The following is a 16,515-nucleotide window of genomic DNA, read 5'->3' as shown; positions in this document are numbered from 1 at the left end:
TACCACTCTAAGTAGCACTGTCCTCAGGTGAGCCCCTCGACCCGCCCGCCCCGCCCCCGCGCTGCTGGCTCAGGTCCGCCCCAGCCCAGGCTCTGGCTCCCTTTCCGGCTCCGCCCGCTCTGCTCTGGATCTGACCTTTCAAGTTCCCTCAGAACGGCAGGCCAGCAGCCCTGGGGGGAGTGCTCACACTCAGCAGGTGTCTGGGAGCCCCCTGCCCCTCCTCTCGCCCCGAGCCCCCCTGCTCCCATGGAGAGGACAGAGGGCAGCAGGCACAGAGGCCCCGTGCAAAGAACGTGAGGCGCTGCGCACACAGGAGGTCGCTAGGTGCCGTGCCCGCGCGGGCAGCTTGGGCGCCCGGCAGGCGCAGGCTGACGCTCTCCCCCTCAGCTCCACCAGGTGCTGGTGCAGCTGCAGGCCGGCGAGAAGGAGCAGGACTTCGCCTCGGCGCCCATCCAGGTCTCCATCAGCGTCCAGCTGTGGCGGCTCCCCGGCTGCCACGAGTTCCTGGCGGCTCTAGGTAGGCCCACGTCCGCGAAGGGGCTCCTTTTCTTCTACCTTTCTTTTTAACCTGTTTCCCTCCTAGTTTCTGTTGGGTGGCATTGGTAGACTCTCGGGTCTTAGCGTTGTTGCCGTGTTTATTACTCAGTGGCTAATGTGAGGGCTGGTGCTTCAGCACAGCTCCCAGACGGCCTTGCGGCTGCCCCTATCCCCTACACGGTGGTTTCCTCCTTGCGCTCGGAGTCATCATGTTAAGATGAATCTGCTGGATTGCAGTACTGCTGGGAGTCAAGCCGTGACTACAGCCTAAGGAAAACTGTCATGATTTCAACATCGGGCTCTATCACTGGCTACTCAGACTTGGCAGAGAGAAAATACAATTGAAACTGCCTTTGACTGACCACAGAAACCTAGGACGGCCTGTTGCAAGATCCTCCTTCAGTCAGGACGCTCTTGCTGCTTCAGCGCTGCGAGCCAGTTGAGGCAGCTCCCAGCACCACTGCCGTCTCCTCACTGCAGGCGCATCTGCTGCTGAATCACCCTGAGAGGCTGTGCCGTCCTGTCGCAGGCATGGGGGAGGCAGCAGTGAGCACAGGACCGAAGGTCCTGCTCTTAAGAGAGCTTTCATACCAGAGGGGACAGACAGACACACAGAAAGATGCAGCCTAAGGGGAGCAGCTCAGAAGTGAGGAACCCCAGCACAGACAGAAGCATCAGGGTCACAGAGACGGGCAGGAGCCTTGCAGGCCCAGAGCCTGTGGAGGATAGGTCCAGGCTGAGGGAAGAGCCTGAGGCAGATCCTGGGGTCAAGACATTGGTGGGAGGCCCTTGGTTTTTAGTCTGAGGGAGTGGGGATCTGATGCCTTGTGGGAATGTTCCTCCCGCACAGGAAGCCTGGGAGCCTTTTCTAGCCCATTTGGATGACCCTTCCCAGCCCATCTCAACTTGGGGGCTTCCACCTGTCTTTGGAGGCAAAGAGGGAACCCACACAACCCCACAGGGGTTCCAAATCCCCTGGCAGTAGGTACTCTGAGGTCTTTTAAGATTCTTATTATTTGCTAGTTTCCAAGAAGGACCATAGCCTTCTTGGTATAAACACAGTACATTTATGTCTAGTAAGCATAGTCACGAGCAAGTGGAGCAGGGGTGAGAAGGACCAGCTCCACACCCAGGATGGTCTCACTCGTATGAGGCCGCAGGTGAGGCAAGACCGGAGCCGAGGTCTTTCTGTGAGGAGGAGCAGCTCCTGTCCTCCCGTGGCACGCTCTCAGGCTGGGGTCCTGGGTGCTTTTTGTTGGTGCTCCTCTACTTTCTGAATCCCACTGATACTCCAGGGCGAGTCGGGAGAACTACCCCCTCCAGCCCTCAGCAAGTCACAGGCTGTGGCTTATTTAGAGAACTCAGTTCTGTTGGGACAACCAGTTCAAGTCCCCTTGATAGCGGATTCTAAACTAAAACGTTATTAGTCACGCATTTTCTAAGTGCTGAGTTCTCTGAGACCTTCCTGTTGGTTTCAGGGTCTGTTTACTTTTGAGTTCAGAGGGGGAAATCTCCAATAGCAACCAGAATGCTGAGTTCAAGGCACCTCTATTGAGTCCAGTTCCCAGACCCAACACAGGAATTACAAGAATAAAAAAGACAGGTTTCTCATCTGGCGCTGGGGTCCCTGCTGTGGGAACACTGAGGTGAGGCGGGAAAGGGCCTGGGAGCGCCGGGCTGCTGCTGGCCCCAAGTGTCCACACTGTTTGAAGCAGAGCTCAGTGATCTGCTGGGAGGTTAAGTGAAGACGTTCTGAGCCGAGTCCCTTAGGCCCTAAGCCCTTACCTGCTGGCTGCCTCCGTCATGGCCCCGATGAGTCTGAGTGCTGCGGCAACAGCTCGTTAGGCAGCCGCCCGGCCTTTGTTGTGCCTGCGCTGGGTCTTATTAGACGTGGGGCTGCTCCCTGGTGGCTCCGGCGGGGCAGAGTGAGTCCCTGGTGGGCGCTCCAGGCCAGAGCAGATTCTGCAGCATCGGAGAAGCTCGTCTCAGAGCCCTTGGGGCAGACCGTACCCACGCGCAGAGACACTGTCCTTGCAAATTTCCCACCTTCTCCTGCACCAGCTTTAAATGTCCGGTCGAACAGAGGAGCCAATGTTTGTCCTCGACAGTCTTTAAGTGAACTGTCCTGCAAAAGAATGGAGACAAGTGTCAGCGAGCCTTACTACCCCCAGCTCCTCTCTGGAGAGGGCAGGGCAGGGCAGCAGCCAGCGCTCTGTGGAAGGACAGCGGTCAGGGGAGCCCCCTGCGTGGGTGTGAGGGGCGCAGCGCCCATGAGTCCCCGTGACTGACATTCTCTTGACCGATGTACAGGCAGGGCTTTCCGAGGAGTCTGCACAGGTTCCCCAGGACAGGGTGAGAAGCCCTAGAGTGCACACCCTTTTCAGGCCCGGGAATCTTCCTCAAAGCAGCAGGTGTTTATGGTCTTTGTTTCTCTAGGTTTTGATCTCTGTGAGGTCGGTCAGGAGGAAGTAATCCTGAAAACCGGGAAACAAGCCAACCGACGGACCATGCACTTTGCGCTCCAGGCCCTGCTCGCGCTCTTCGGTAAGAGTGCCTCGCGGCTCCTAGGAACTACAGGCACGGCCCTGGGTATGGTTTGGGAAGGGGAAGAATTGAGTGAATGTCTGCTGTATGTCAGGGAACGTTCAAAAAACAAGCTCCCTGTTCTGCTGGACCTCAGCTTATGGTGTGCACACGTACAATACATGTCAGACGAGGAAATTAAGGGACGAGGGAGTGCAGGTGGCATCGGAGGAGAGGTGCCGCGGGAGGGGTGGTACCCAGAGCTGGCCTGCAGGGCAGTTTTCAGACCCTGGGGCAAGCCTGCCCCCTAAAGGGGCAGAGTGAGGCTGAATGCGGGCGCTAATGGCGTCAAGGCTTGACGGCAACTGGCAAAGCCTGCTGACAAACGTGCTCAGAGGGGTCAGAGGTGACAGCTGCCAGGCTGGGCTGCCTTCGCCGAGATGGTGAAGGTGGCAGGACTGGTCTGTGCTCCCTCTTGGACATGTTCGTAGGCAGCTGGTCAGACGAGTCCAGAGTGGAGACACTGACGTGCCCACAGGGCTCAGGCGAACAGGACTGTCCTGTGGGCCCTCCTGGGGTCAAGGTCACAGACGGGGCAGGGCCGGGGAAGGTTCAGTACCCAAGAGCCGGGTGTGATCTGTGCAGAAGCAGGCAGTGAATGCCAAGTTTGGCGGTGACCACTGGTGACCTTTACATGAGCTGGGGAGACAGAAGCCTGCCTGGAGCGGGTTCTGAGCAGGCGGGAGGAGGGTGCTGGGATGTGAGGTGATGCAGCTGCAGCTGGAAGGGACGGCGGGTGAGGGTTCGGGCAGGGGCGCCACCGAGCGGGGCGTGGCTGCGGGGCCTCGGGAGATAGGGAGCAAGTGGGGGTGGGCCTGCTGGCGGGTCTGCAGCACCGGGGCCCCTCCTGTTTCTGTCCCCAGCATGAGACTTACCTCTTCCCACAGGACTGTTTTCCAGGCTTGAGACGAATTCAGGTTGTGTATAACTCTAGCTTCTATGCATATGAGGATGCTTGTGAAAGAAGTCAGCACCACAGAGAATTCTAACTGTGCTCCTTTGTCGTAGATTCCACCGAGCTGCCCAAGCGCCTCAGCCTGGACAGCTCATCCTCCCTGGAGTCGCTGGCCTCGGCCCAGTCTGTCTCCAATGCTCTGCCCCTGGGCTACCAGCACCCTCCTTTCTCCCCGACCGGGGCAGAGAGCATAGCCTCAGACGCCATCTCTGTGTACAGCCTGAGCTCCATTGCCTCCTCCATGAGCTTCGTCTCCAAGCCTGACGGGGGGTCAGAAGGCGCGGTCCCTCGGGGACGGCAGGACTACGAGCGGTCCAAGAACACCTACCCCCCGCGCGCTGCCCTGCCCCGGAGCCCGCTGTCCCCGCCCGCCCGCCCTGCAGGCGCCAAGGACGAGGAGGAGTACGAGGGGTTCTCCATCATTAGCACAGAGCCCTTGGCGGCCTCCCAGGAGGACCCACCGACGGGCTTCTCACCCGACCACAAGCAGTCCCTCGTGGGGACAGCGGGCGGCGTCAAAGTCTCGGTGAGCTCAAGCACTCCAAACTCTCCCGTTAAAATGACTCTGATTCCCAGCCCAAACTCACCCTTCCAGAAAGTTGGAAAACTAGCAAGTTCAGATACGGGAGAATCAGACCAGTCGAGCACAGAAACAGATAGTACCGTGAAGTCCCAAGAAGAAGGTAACTCGAAGCTTGACCCTCAAGAGCTGGCGCAGAAGATTCTCGAGGAGACACAAAGCCATCTCATGGCAGTGGAGCGTCTTCAGAGGGGTGGCGGTCAGGGCGCCAGTTCTGAAGATGGCATCTCTGTGCCCAACAGCGCTGCCGTCTTCCGAGCGTCCGAAACCAGCGCCTTCAGCAGGCCCGCCCTCTCCCACCAGAAGAGCCAGGCGGCGTCGTCGTCGCCGGTCACCATCAAACCAAAGCCCCCAGCCAGGAGCTCCTCCCTCCCCAAGGTGAGCTCGGGGTACAGCAGCCCCACCACCTCCGAGGCGTCCGCCAAAGACAGCCCGAGCCAGCACAGCGGCCGGCCGTCGCCCGGCTCCGACTCGCAGACCTCCCTGAGCGACCAGCCTCTCTTCAAGCTGAAGTACCCCAGCTCCCCCTACAGCGCTCACATCTCCAAATCTCCAAGGAACATGTCCCCCAGCTCAGGCCAGCAGTCTCCCGCGGGAAGCGCACCCTCCCCGGCTCTCTCCTACTCCTCGGCGGGCTCCGCGCGGTCCAGCCCCGCCGACCACCCCGACCTCGACAAGCTGAAGATGGCGGCCATCGACGAGAAGGTGCAGGCCGTCCACAACCTGAAGATGTTCTGGCAGAGCACACCCCAGCACTCCACGGGACCAATGAAAATACTCCGGGGGGCCCCTGGAACCATGACTTCCAAGAGAGATGTCCTCAGCCTATTGAATTTGTCACCTCGGCACAACAAGAAGGAGGAGGGCGCAGACAAGCTGGAACTCAAGGAGCTGTCTTTGCAGAGACGTGGAGAAACCCCCCCCAAAGCCCCGCCCAACGGACACTGGCGCACGGAGACCACCTCGCTGAGCACGCTGCCGCTGCCCGCCCGCCCACCTGCCCCGGCTCCCACGCGCCCTCTCAGACTTCCTTCTGGAAACGGCTACAAGTTTCTGTCCCCTGGAAGATTTTTTCCTTCCTCTAAATGCTAAAGCATCTTCTGTGCCCACCGACAGCAGCCCGGAGCGCAGCGGCCCGGCCGGGCTCTCCGCACTCACTCGGCTGCCCTGCATGCGCCGCCCGCCCAGACGCCCCGCCCGCTGGTGGCCCCCGAGGACTCTGGGCAGATTCACCAAAAGCCAGGACTAATGTGGAGCTGGTACAGGATGCGCACGGAATTTTCTACACACATCACCAAATGTTTACCTGTGAGCTCCCTCTTCTCATCTTTGATGCGATTCAACAGGACTTTTGTACAAAAACGGTCAAGGTTCTGGGGCGGGGGAGGAGAGGGAGTACATATTTTGCTAAGAGGTATAAATGCAGTACCTTTATACACAGAATACGAGCTTTCGTAAGGCTTTCAGGTGCTGGTTGGGGGTGGGATGCGTAAAATCTAAGTTGAATTCTACATGAAAGTGTTATTATAAACTTGCCAAAAAACAGGATACCGGTTTTAAAAATGCCAATGATTTGTAATTAAATTGTAGCAATTCTGGTCTCACGGTACTGTAACATCATAGAACCGATGCAATAATTCACCTGGAAACAGTGCTTCCGTCCTGAACTCTGCTCTCCTGAGCTCTACAAATGTCCTTGGAACCCCATGGTCAACCAAACTTGAAAATTTTCGTAACTCCTATCCAGGCATTTTAGAACTATGCAATTGTGATTTAAAATGCAACTTTGTGCTTTTAAAACATTACTGACCTTTTTTGTACACGGATAAACAACTTGGTTTTGTTATCAATAGTACTTTGCATTTATAGCTATTATTTTTAAAAGCTCAAAAAGTTTTTTAAAACGTCAAATTTTGAATAGTCATCAATAAGTAATTATCAAATTTTTTGGGGGGGGAGTTTGAAATTATTCAGTTTCCTTAGAAGAAAAAAATAGCAAAAAAAAAAAAAAAAAAAAATCTCATGGCTAACTAGATTTAACCAGAATCTAGCCTTCCAGCTCCTATCCCTTTACTTCCTGCTTAATTTTATCTTTTCCCAACTCCAGGCTTCAAACACCCCTCCTATCTACATCTGCTGCCAGGTTCCCACCGTCCCAGCACCTCCCACCTGTGAACTGCATGTGACCCCGTCTTGGTGTGACCGGTGCCCCTGGTTCCTGTGATCTGAGGACAGACCCTTACTGTCCACGGCCTCAGAAGCACGGCCCTCTGCTGGGATATGTACCTCTGAGTTACTGCTCAACAAGGAGAGAGGGTCTTAAACGTGTTGTCACAGGGGAAAAAAAAAAGAAAAGAGGGACTCTTTCTCCAGCTATGATAGTTCCCTGATACTGCCGCCAGCCAGGATGAGACAAAAGAACAGTCTAGAAGGGGTAACCACTAACTTATTTTATAAGGAAAGGAAATGCTGAAAATCATGTTAGTGCCAAGTGCAGTTGGAGAACATAAGCCACTTTTAGGTAATTCTCAAGTGGAAATCCTACTTACTACCTCCTCACTGTGAAGGTCCATCCCACGAAGGCAGCAGCCTCTCGTCCCAGGACACCTGCCACGGGGAGAGGACAGCGGGGCCTGGCAGCAGCCTCATGACGACACCCGGGGGGGTTAACCTCGGGGAGGCCTCACTTGATTCACACACACTGACCACCTGTCTATTCCACACTGTACTCTGCGAAGAGGGAAAGATAATATATACTCGATAATATATCCTCAATCTCTCTCACTCTCCTGAGCTGCGTCATGGAAACTTCTTGTGTTTAACCCAACAGCCATGTTGACAAATGCAAGGATTCCCTCCCACCCTAACCCCGATCCCAACACTGGAAGAGGCACTTTATCAAGAAGCAAGCAACTCTGAGGCTGGCGTTATGGCTTTTGTAAATGGTAATAAAGTACCAATGTAGCAAATGAAAGCCAAGCTTATAAGCACTGTGCATTTAGATAGCAAAATCAGGTCCTCAATAACAAGAAACAAACCTCAAAAGTGAATTTCTGAATCCGCACGCATGTAGACAGTTAGGCTCGTCCTTTCTCAGCACCTCTCAGCCTCTTTCCCAAGTGCCAAGGAGCCCCGGAGGAAAGGCCGGTCTGTGCTCTGGCCCCGGGTGCCCACCTCCAGCACAGCCCCCTACCACCCGGACCGCTTCTCCTGGTTACCAAGCCAGCTGGGAGGACTCGTGGGCTCCGGCCCCGGGTGCCCACCTGCAGCACAGCCCCCTACCACCCAGACCGCTTCTCCTGGTTACCAAGCCAGCTGGGAGGACTCGTGGGCTCCGGCCCCGGGTGACCACCTCCAGCACAGCCCCCTACCACCCGGACCGCTTCTCCTGGTTACCAAGCCAGCTGGGAGGACGCGTGGACCCTGACTTGGTTTTAGTCTAAGTACATTTGTTGTTGTAGGTTTCATGTTCAAAAGCCAAATGGAATATATGATTTTTTTTTGGGTCCTGGATATAAGCTTCAGTGAAGGAAAGCAAAGATGATAAAATCAAGACCAATTGCCACTTCTTTCTGTTTACTGTCAGTCTTGGTGTTTTCTATTCAAGTGAAACGGATGTAAAATCCAAGTGAATTTTTTAGGCTTCCCTGAAAAAAGGATACACTTAAAAATTATGTGAGATTGTAAAATTTGCAGATTTCTTTGTACAGATCAGGGGTTGGCAAATGACCTCCAGGCTAAATCTGGTCAGAGGCCTGGATTTTTACAGCCAAGAGCTAGCAGTGGATTTTACATTTTAAAATATTTATATAAGTATCTACATAATATTGTGATTTTTACCTCTTGGTCCACAGAGCCTCTTATGAAAACGTTTTGCTGACTCCTGGTCCACATGGCAGAAAACACACCCGGCTCATGTTCTGTTTCTAGGCTCGGAAAGCGGACGTCAGGCTGTGGACAGACAGGGTGTGTGGGAACCCGAGCCCTGTGGAGGGGAGGGACGGGCCCTGGAGGAGTCCTTGGCTCCCCGCCCCACGTGGAAGGGGTCGCTGGGTCACTGTATGCAGGCAGCATTGGACAGGACTTCTTTTTCAGCTCAGGAAACTGGAACCCCTGCCCCTGCTCCATCAGACGCAAATACGCAAGCAATAAAACCTCCCTCTCCTACAAACCCTGGCAGTAGATCTTACTTCTCACCAGTGGGCCACGCAGGCAGCTCTGCACACTTCACTCATCTTAACAGAATCCATTTACCAAGACACAGCGAGCCACTCAAGCTTGCGTTCTGATGCGTTTGGTATTGGCGTGTAGAGAAACGAGAACGTTCTTGCCTCCACCCACTCGCAACAGTCCCCAGCCCATACGCCGCCGTACACGCGTCCGTATCTGCTCGGCTGCCCGGGGGAGGCCGGCAGGTGGTCGCCGCTGCGGGTGCCCAGCAGTCCCCGTCCCACACCCCAGCCACAAGGAGAACCGTCACTTCGCTAGTTTCCGTTCAGGCTGGGAAACCACCACCACACGATAATCGGGCTTGCTTTTAGTCAGTAGGCAGAATGTGAAAACTGTGTAATTTTCATCACATATTTTGTTTTTTACCTAAAAGAACTTGTACCTGTGCTTTGTGAACTGGGCCCCCGTCTGTGCCAGGTCCTCCAGAGGGGCCGCGTGGAAGGACACACGTGGCCACGTCTCCCTGCGCACATGCCTTCCCCACGTGGCACTCATGCCCCTGTGTGCGGTGTTAGCCACCCTTGGCCTATGTGGACTTTTTTTTTTTGTAAATGACAGTTTCCAGATGGCATTAAACTTTTTATATTATGAAATTTACCATGTAAAAAGAACTTGGTATTTTTATTGAGATTGCTAAGGCACTTGGCCTTCCTTTGTGACTTCCGTGTCTATTAAAGCATGAGTTCCCTTGGTTTTAAGTGCCGTATCTGAGTCACTTTCTTTGCGTGTTCCACACTTTGTAGGTTTCTCTGCAGTACGCATGGGATCGTGTCATTAATGAACACAGACTGCGGTCTGGAGTTTGTCCTTATGAATATACTTCTGTCTCATGTTTGCCAGTGCACAGCAGAGGTGGCCTTCTGTATCCAGACAGAGGCCTCCGGTGCCACCATGGGAGTTTCTGGGGTTTACTTCTATTAATGACAGAGGAGTTTCTTACCTGTTCTGTTCAAGACTGGAAGTTTGCACAGCAGACCACAATCTTTTTCACCTGATAAAGTAAAATATAAACTTATTTTTAGTTCTGCTTACATGCTACTTTCAGGAAATACATAAATTACTAATAGCTTAAAATTGATTTTAAATTTCATGAAAATTAGTGGATGCAGTGAAAGTGGCATTTTTAGAGAAAAATTACAGACCTAAATATGTATTTTCAAGGTTAATTTTAAACGTGTAACTGTTTAAAGCCCAGCCAGTGAGGCAGGATGCTCTGAACAGCCAGTGCTGTGGTACAAGTGTGCCCTGGCCTGTTGGGAAGGAAGGCGCCACTGAGCACGCGACTGATGTTAGCACAATAACAACAAACCCAGAGAGTAGAGGGAGGGACTCACACAGAAACTCACAGAAGACAGTACAGAAGATCAGGGAAAACTTTGCCAAAAAAGAAAACTATACCAATTTCTGTGAAGGTTGATCACGTGTGTGTGTGTGTGTGTGTGTTGCACGTGTACGTGTGAGACAGAAAAGGAAAAGTGGGTACAGCTAAAGTTGCAGCAGAAATTAGTCAGAAAATACTACGAATACTTTTATGCCAAAATATGTGAAAATGCAAGATAACCCCTGGGATGTTTTAGGCATTCGTTTTTACACAGTTGAGGGGCCCTAAATGCAGGGGATGGTGAGCACGTGACTTCAAAGTGCTGCAGTGCACAGCTCCTTGTTCACACACATCAACTGCTTCATAAGGAATTTAAGAATGCTTGAAGTGTTCTCAGCAACTACCCAACAAAAATTATTTTACATAAACTTTTAGAAAAAAATACTAAAAACCCTGTTGCACAAAGGGAAAAACAACTTGAAACCAGGCCTGAGAGATGAAAACGGCGTCTAACTCCTCGCCCTTCACCCAGCTCTCCAGACACAGACCCAGAAGGTTTTACGTATGTTTCACTAAACTTTCAGGGACCGGTGGTACTCTGTATTTTCAAATGGCTTAAGAAAGTATAAAAATAAGATATTAAAATCACTCCACGACGGTATTCTTAATTCTAAGATCAATAGACAGTATAAGAAAAAGTATAGGCCCATTTAATATATGAACCTGGACATGAAAATCTGAAATAAAACAATGACCATTAAATTCCTGTGCCTTTAAAACTAGGAAGAAGTGAAGTCGCTCGGTCGTGTCTGTGACCCCATGACCTGTATGGCCTGCCAGGCTCCTCTGTCCATGGGATTTTCCAGGTAAGAATACTGGAGTGGGTTGCCATTTCCTTCTCCGTTAAAACCAGGAAAACGTAGATTGAAAGTGCATCTACGTGTCAGTCACTGGATCTTGCGTCGCTGATGAACACACACGTGGTATTCCCAAGGGCAGAGCTCTGCCCCAAGCGGTGTATCTATAAACACACCCACACACGGAAAAGCGATCAGCACGAAACTGCGGAGTGCGTCACCACTCAGAACTGGGGTGCCGCCGAGGTCTAAGGGTTACCCTGTGACCACACGAGAAGGCGGACCTGAGACGCTGCTGCTCCAGGGGACTGACACAGGCCTATCGGCGTGAGGGGACTCCACGCAGTCCAGCCTGACACAGGCCTGTCGGCGTGAGGGGACTCCACGCAGTCCAGCCGTTCCTTAAGAAACTGTTACTGTCAAAGCAGAGAGTGACTCTAATAATCTGCAGAGTAGATGGAAGGATGCAAGGTTAGCACAGCGCCACGGAGGATCTTTGAGCACAGGTGTGTGGTCCCTGTTACCTTAGAAAACACGATTTGTGTAATCTGTCAGAGTTGGAGAATTTGCGTGTCTAAGTTTGTTAGACGCTTCCCAGAAGGAGAGCCCGGCCCTGGGTGAGAGTCTGGTATTCATGTGCTGGGGACCTTACAGACAGCCAGCAGGACTGCTCTTAGTTCCTGAGGCTGTGCTGCCCCGCGTGTGGGGTCTAGTTTCCCAACCAGGGGTCGAACCCGGGCCCCCTAAGGCAGGAGCACGGAGTCTTAACCACTGGACCACCAGGGAACGTACAACGGTGCTGCTTTGTAATATTAGTATTCTAATGTTTTATTTATAGTCACTTTAAAAAAAAAAAAAAAGATTTTTGAAAATATGTCGTTTGGCTGCTAGGCTGTGGCATGAGGTGTCTCCCCTGCAACGTGCGGGGTCTCTCCTTGAGGCACAGGGACCCTGGAGCTGTGGCCTGTGGGCTTAGCTGCTCCCAGGCACGCGGATCTTAGTTCCTCTACCAGGAACTGAACCCGTGTCCCCGCACCGTCTGCCGGATTCTTCTGGTTTTCTCCCTCCCTCGTGTCCTGCCTTGCCCTCTCACCCTCTGTGTCCTGACTCTCGCCCTCCCGCCTTCTCTCTCTCTCTGGTCCTTCCTTTCTGCCTCTTTCTCCCCTTCTCTCTCTCACCCTGTCCTTCCCTCCCTTCCTCTCTGCCTCATCTCTCTCTTCTTTCCTCCCCCCACCCCCGTCTCTCTCTCTTGCCCTGTCTCCCTCCCTTTTTCTTTCTCTGTCTCTCACTATGGCCCTCTCTTTCTCTCCTTCCCTCCTTCCTGTCCCCGCAAGGCAGATTCTTAATCTCTGGACCACCAGGGAACTCCCTGTTTTGTTGTTTTTAACCTGAGGAATTCTGGACAAGGGCCACAGCCTGGTGGTACCTTTTCCAATTTAAAGCCTTTCTTCAGCTCTCCCAGAGACAGTGCAAGCTCACAGACTCTAACAATACTAAATAATGGCAAACAGCAGGGAACTTGACAGACTAACGCTGCATCCACTCCAGCAAATGAGGCCAAAACATCTGGATCCAAATACATTAAAGGGACATGTTGGCATTAAGGAAACATTCTGCCTCCCAAATGAATTTGCATCCAATCTCAAGATATTTATTAGACTTGCAGCAATTGTGCATTTGGGCCTTAGGGAATAATAAGTTCTTAAATATATAAATATCTTCAATATACGTATACTAAATAAGAAGTTCTAAAATTTTAAAATAATTTTAAATCCCAGTAGCAGAGCTCACGGAGAAGGCAATGGCACCCCACTCCAGTACTCTTGCCTGGAAAATCCCATGGACGGAGGAGCCTGGTAGGCTGCAGTCCATGGAGTCGCTAAGAGTCGGATACGACTGAGTGACTTCACTTTCACTTTTCACTTTCATGCACTGGAGAAGGAAATGGCAACCCACTCCCAGTGTTCTCGCCTGGAGAATCCCAGGGACGGGGGAGCGTGGTGGGCTGCCGTCTACGGGGTCCCACAGAGTCGGACACGACTGAAGCGACTTAGCAGCAGCAGCAGCAGCGGAGCTCAAAGTCTGCCTTTCTAGTTAATTGGGACAGGTAAATGGATTTGAATTCTGATATGCCGGGCAGCATTCTGTCAAGTCTGAATTTTTTTTGCCCCCATAAATGGAAGTTACAGAAGTTTTTTTTCTGAAGTGTAGCCATTTTCTTTTTGAATGCAAAATGCTAACATAAAATTGCTATGTAATTCAGAAAAAAGAGATAGTTCCTATCTAACATTTCAAAAGTCACTGACTGACTACAAGTACTTACTGAGGGTTTGTTGTGATAAATAGACTATAGCCTCCCCCACTCCCAAAAAGCAGGAAAGTTAAAACAGATATTAAAAGTCCATAAAATAAATTGTGTCCTCTCTCCTGTACTACCGCTCTCTCCTGCATTACGAACAGTCCGAACAGCGTGATGAATGAAAATGCCCATTACGGTTCCTCCCGGCCTCTGCCCTGCGGGAATGGCCCTGGCTCTGCCCGGGACAAGCCAGTGCAGAGGCGCAGGGGCTCTGAGTGGAGGCGGCAGGTGACGAGGCCTGATCAGGGCCTTTGTTGTGAATGATGAACATGTGGTAAAAAAAGCAGCAAGTCAGAAGGGCCAGCAAACTGAAGATGGACACAATAGCCAAGGAGTGAGATGCACACATCAAACGGATGGACGCCCAAGTCTAAGGCCATCCAGAGAGGGGCCTCTGTGATCTTGAGTGTAAATAAATAACGGAATCAATCAGAAGAGAAGCCCCAAGTCCCTTCCTACAGCTTAGGCTGAGCCCATCCTCCTGGTTTTTCCAGTGGTCATGTATGGATGTGAGAGTTGGACCATAAAGAAAGCTGAGCACTGAAGAATTGATGCTTTTGAACTGTGGTGTTAGAGAAGACTCTAGAGAGTCCCTTGGACTGCAAGGAGATCCAACCAGTCCATCCTAAAGGAGATCAGTCCTGAATATTCATTGGACGGACTGCAGCTGAAGCGGAAACTCCAATACTTTGGCCTCCTGATGTGAAGAACTGACTCATTTGAAAAGACCCTGATCCTGGGAAAGATTGAGGGCAGACAAACCACTACTGAGAAAAATTAAAGACATAAATAGAGAAAGCTACTACATTGACAGGTGGAACACTCAGTATTGTTAAGACGTTAGTTCTCCCCAGATTCATCTATAGCACCACAACTGTAATGAAAATACTGACATAAACAGGAAAAAGTCTTAGTCTTTTTATTAGAAACGGCCAAGATATATTTAAAATTTATTTGGAAATGCAAAGAATCTAGAAGAGTCAAAACAAACCTGAAAAAAGTTGCCTTCAAAATTTACTTTACAGCTATAGTAAGTTAGACTATGTAGTTTTGGAATATAAACAAGCAATGGACAGAGGAGAGTCCAGAAAAATGTAAAGAGAAGAGAGCCCAGACATAACGGTCAACCGATTTTTAACCAAGGGTACCAAAGAAAGTCAACAGAGGGAAAGAATGGTATTTTCTACATATGGCAGTAAGACAACTATGTATCTTTGGAAAAATAAAACCTCAATGATTACCTCACGTCACACTCAAAAAGTAACTCAAAAAAAAAAAAAAAGTAACTCAAGATGGGTCATAAACCTAGACATAAAAGCTGAAATTACAAAGCTTCATTCACAGGAAAATACCTCTTGACCCCAAGTCTGGCAAAGATTTCATAAGACACAAAGCACACTAACCACCAGAGAAAACTAAATGGTGTTCTAGCAAAATGAAAACCTTTTGCTCTTCAGAAGACATCACTAAGAAAATAACTAGGCAAGCACAGCCTCGAAGGAGATATTCATGAAAGTTTTTCCTAGTAACTTTACCTGCAGGCACGGCTGTATCTGGAATGAATACATTGATTATCACCTGCAACTCGCCGGTAAGAGATTGAGCACTGAAGATGAAAGATCGAAGCAGAGACTTCACAAAGGAGACACACGAGCGCTTGACAAACACATGAAATGTGCTCAGAACCATCAGCCATCTGGGAATGCAAATTATCATCACAGTAAAAGCAAAACACTTCCTACCTTTAGAGCGGCTAAATCAGACACTGGCCACACACACCAAGGGTTGGTGTGTATCCAGAACCAAAATGATACAACCGTTTACTGAAAACTGTTTAGCAGTTTCTCATAAAACCTAATACACACCCACCCAATGCTATGTCTTGTGAGAAATGAAAACAGATGCCCACAGAGAGACTCCTGCAGGAATGCCCACCGCTGCTTTCTTCACGGGCGCCCCCAAATGGGAAAACCCTAGTGGCAGGATGAAGGAGCTGAGGTCCAGACAGACAAGGGACACGGTGCCACAGAAAGAAGGAACGAAGGGGGCGGGTGGCAACGGCAGCGAGAATCAGACACGCTGGTGAGCAAGGAAGTCAAACTCGAGCGTTCATCCTTGATCCCATTTATATAAAGTCCTAGAAGAGTCAAAACGAACTTACGACGACAGAAATCGAAGAGGCTGCCTCTGGGAGGAAAAGGGGATCATGGGAAAGGGACAGGATGGACCGTCCTAGCGTGATGCGACTGTTCCTGTATCTTGACTGGAGTGCTGATTACATGAGTGAATGTTGTCGAAACTTATCAAATTGTACTCTCAAAGTTTACACATCTTACTGTGCGTAAATTAAATAAAAGCCTCAGCTGACTTTTTTTTTGGGGGGGGGGGCTAGAAATTAACAAGGTGATTCTAAACTTTGTATGGAAATGCAGAGGAGCCAAGAATATCCAAGGCAGTCTAGGGGGGAAAAAAAGCTTGGTAAGTTCCATGGCCAGAAAAGACGCTCCACTATAAAGCTATAATTAAGACACATAGAACTGTGCTTTGTGAGAAACCTTTCCTGTCTTTTTTTTATTCCCTGGTTAATAGAAGTTTTTACTTTCAAATACCACACACTGATATATAGGGCATTCACATCCTAAATGCTCGAGTGTTTAGAAACTGCTGTGGTGCTTGGATGAACAAGGGAATCACACGAAAACGCAAATGCAAAGATGGAACTTTGGTGGGGGAGGGTGTCGTTCTGTGCTTTCCAGTGCCTTGCACAGTAAGCCCTGACCTGTCTTTTTACCCCCAAAATATGTCTTCAGTAGCTACTGAATCTGCCACTATCACAATGAGTTACCTGCATTTATTCCAAATAATCTCCTTTACTACAAACTATGCACATGGTATAAGGTTTCTTATGCCCAAGCATGAAAGACGATTTTCCCAGCAGACGAGGTGGCTGCCTGTCCTAAAATCATGGCACTGATTTACATGCAGAGATCTTACCAGAACCCTCCACAGGACTCTGTCCCAGCACTGTGGTGGCTGTGATCGGGGCCCAGGGAGGTGGTGCCCTGGCCACAGAGTCAAGCAGAGAGTGAAGGG

General features: G+C 50.8%; 2 protein-coding genes across 17 annotated transcripts in view; one reads left to right on the top strand and one right to left on the bottom strand.

Moving 5' to 3' along the window:
• Positions 1–9,583, top strand: part of TTC28 (tetratricopeptide repeat domain 28) — a 588,991-nt gene extending 579,408 nt beyond the window's left edge. For all 4 annotated transcript variants that reach the window (XM_070770178.1, XM_070770177.1, XM_070770180.1 and 1 more), the window contains 3 exons: positions 388–517; positions 2,974–3,081; positions 4,129–9,583. In XM_070770178.1, the coding sequence (XP_070626279.1) occupies positions 388–517; positions 2,974–3,081; positions 4,129–5,747 (1,857 nt within the window). In that variant the 3' untranslated portion in view covers positions 5,748–9,583. The remainder of the gene's footprint in view (positions 1–387; positions 518–2,973; positions 3,082–4,128) is intronic.
• The window catches only part of LOC109571023 (CREB-regulated transcription coactivator 1-like), a 79,282-nt gene that overhangs the window by 5,637 nt on the left and 57,130 nt on the right, over positions 1–16,515 (bottom strand). For 3 of the 13 annotated variants that reach the window (XR_011561308.1, XR_002182580.2, XR_011561303.1), the window contains 2 exons: positions 9,826–9,876; positions 2,323–2,662 (listed from right to left, as the gene is read on the bottom strand). Coding sequence is in view for 1 of the 13 variants with exons in the window: in XM_070770183.1 (XP_070626284.1) it covers positions 9,835–9,876 (42 nt within the window). In the remaining 12 variants the exon portion in view is untranslated. Of the gene's footprint in view, positions 1–899; positions 2,663–2,912; positions 3,043–3,995; positions 4,130–8,472; positions 8,607–9,825; positions 9,877–11,347; positions 11,509–16,515 lie in introns of those variants that run through there. The other 10 variants (XR_011561309.1, XR_011561304.1, XR_011561305.1 and 7 more) reach the window with 8 other exon arrangements.

This window comes from Bos indicus, chromosome 17, assembly GCF_029378745.1.
Source record: "Bos indicus isolate NIAB-ARS_2022 breed Sahiwal x Tharparkar chromosome 17, NIAB-ARS_B.indTharparkar_mat_pri_1.0, whole genome shotgun sequence".
Classification (NCBI taxonomy): Eukaryota; Metazoa; Chordata; class Mammalia; order Artiodactyla; family Bovidae; genus Bos; species Bos indicus.
Note: the sequence above shows the minus strand (reverse complement) of the source record. Positions and strands in the feature narration are given on the sequence as shown.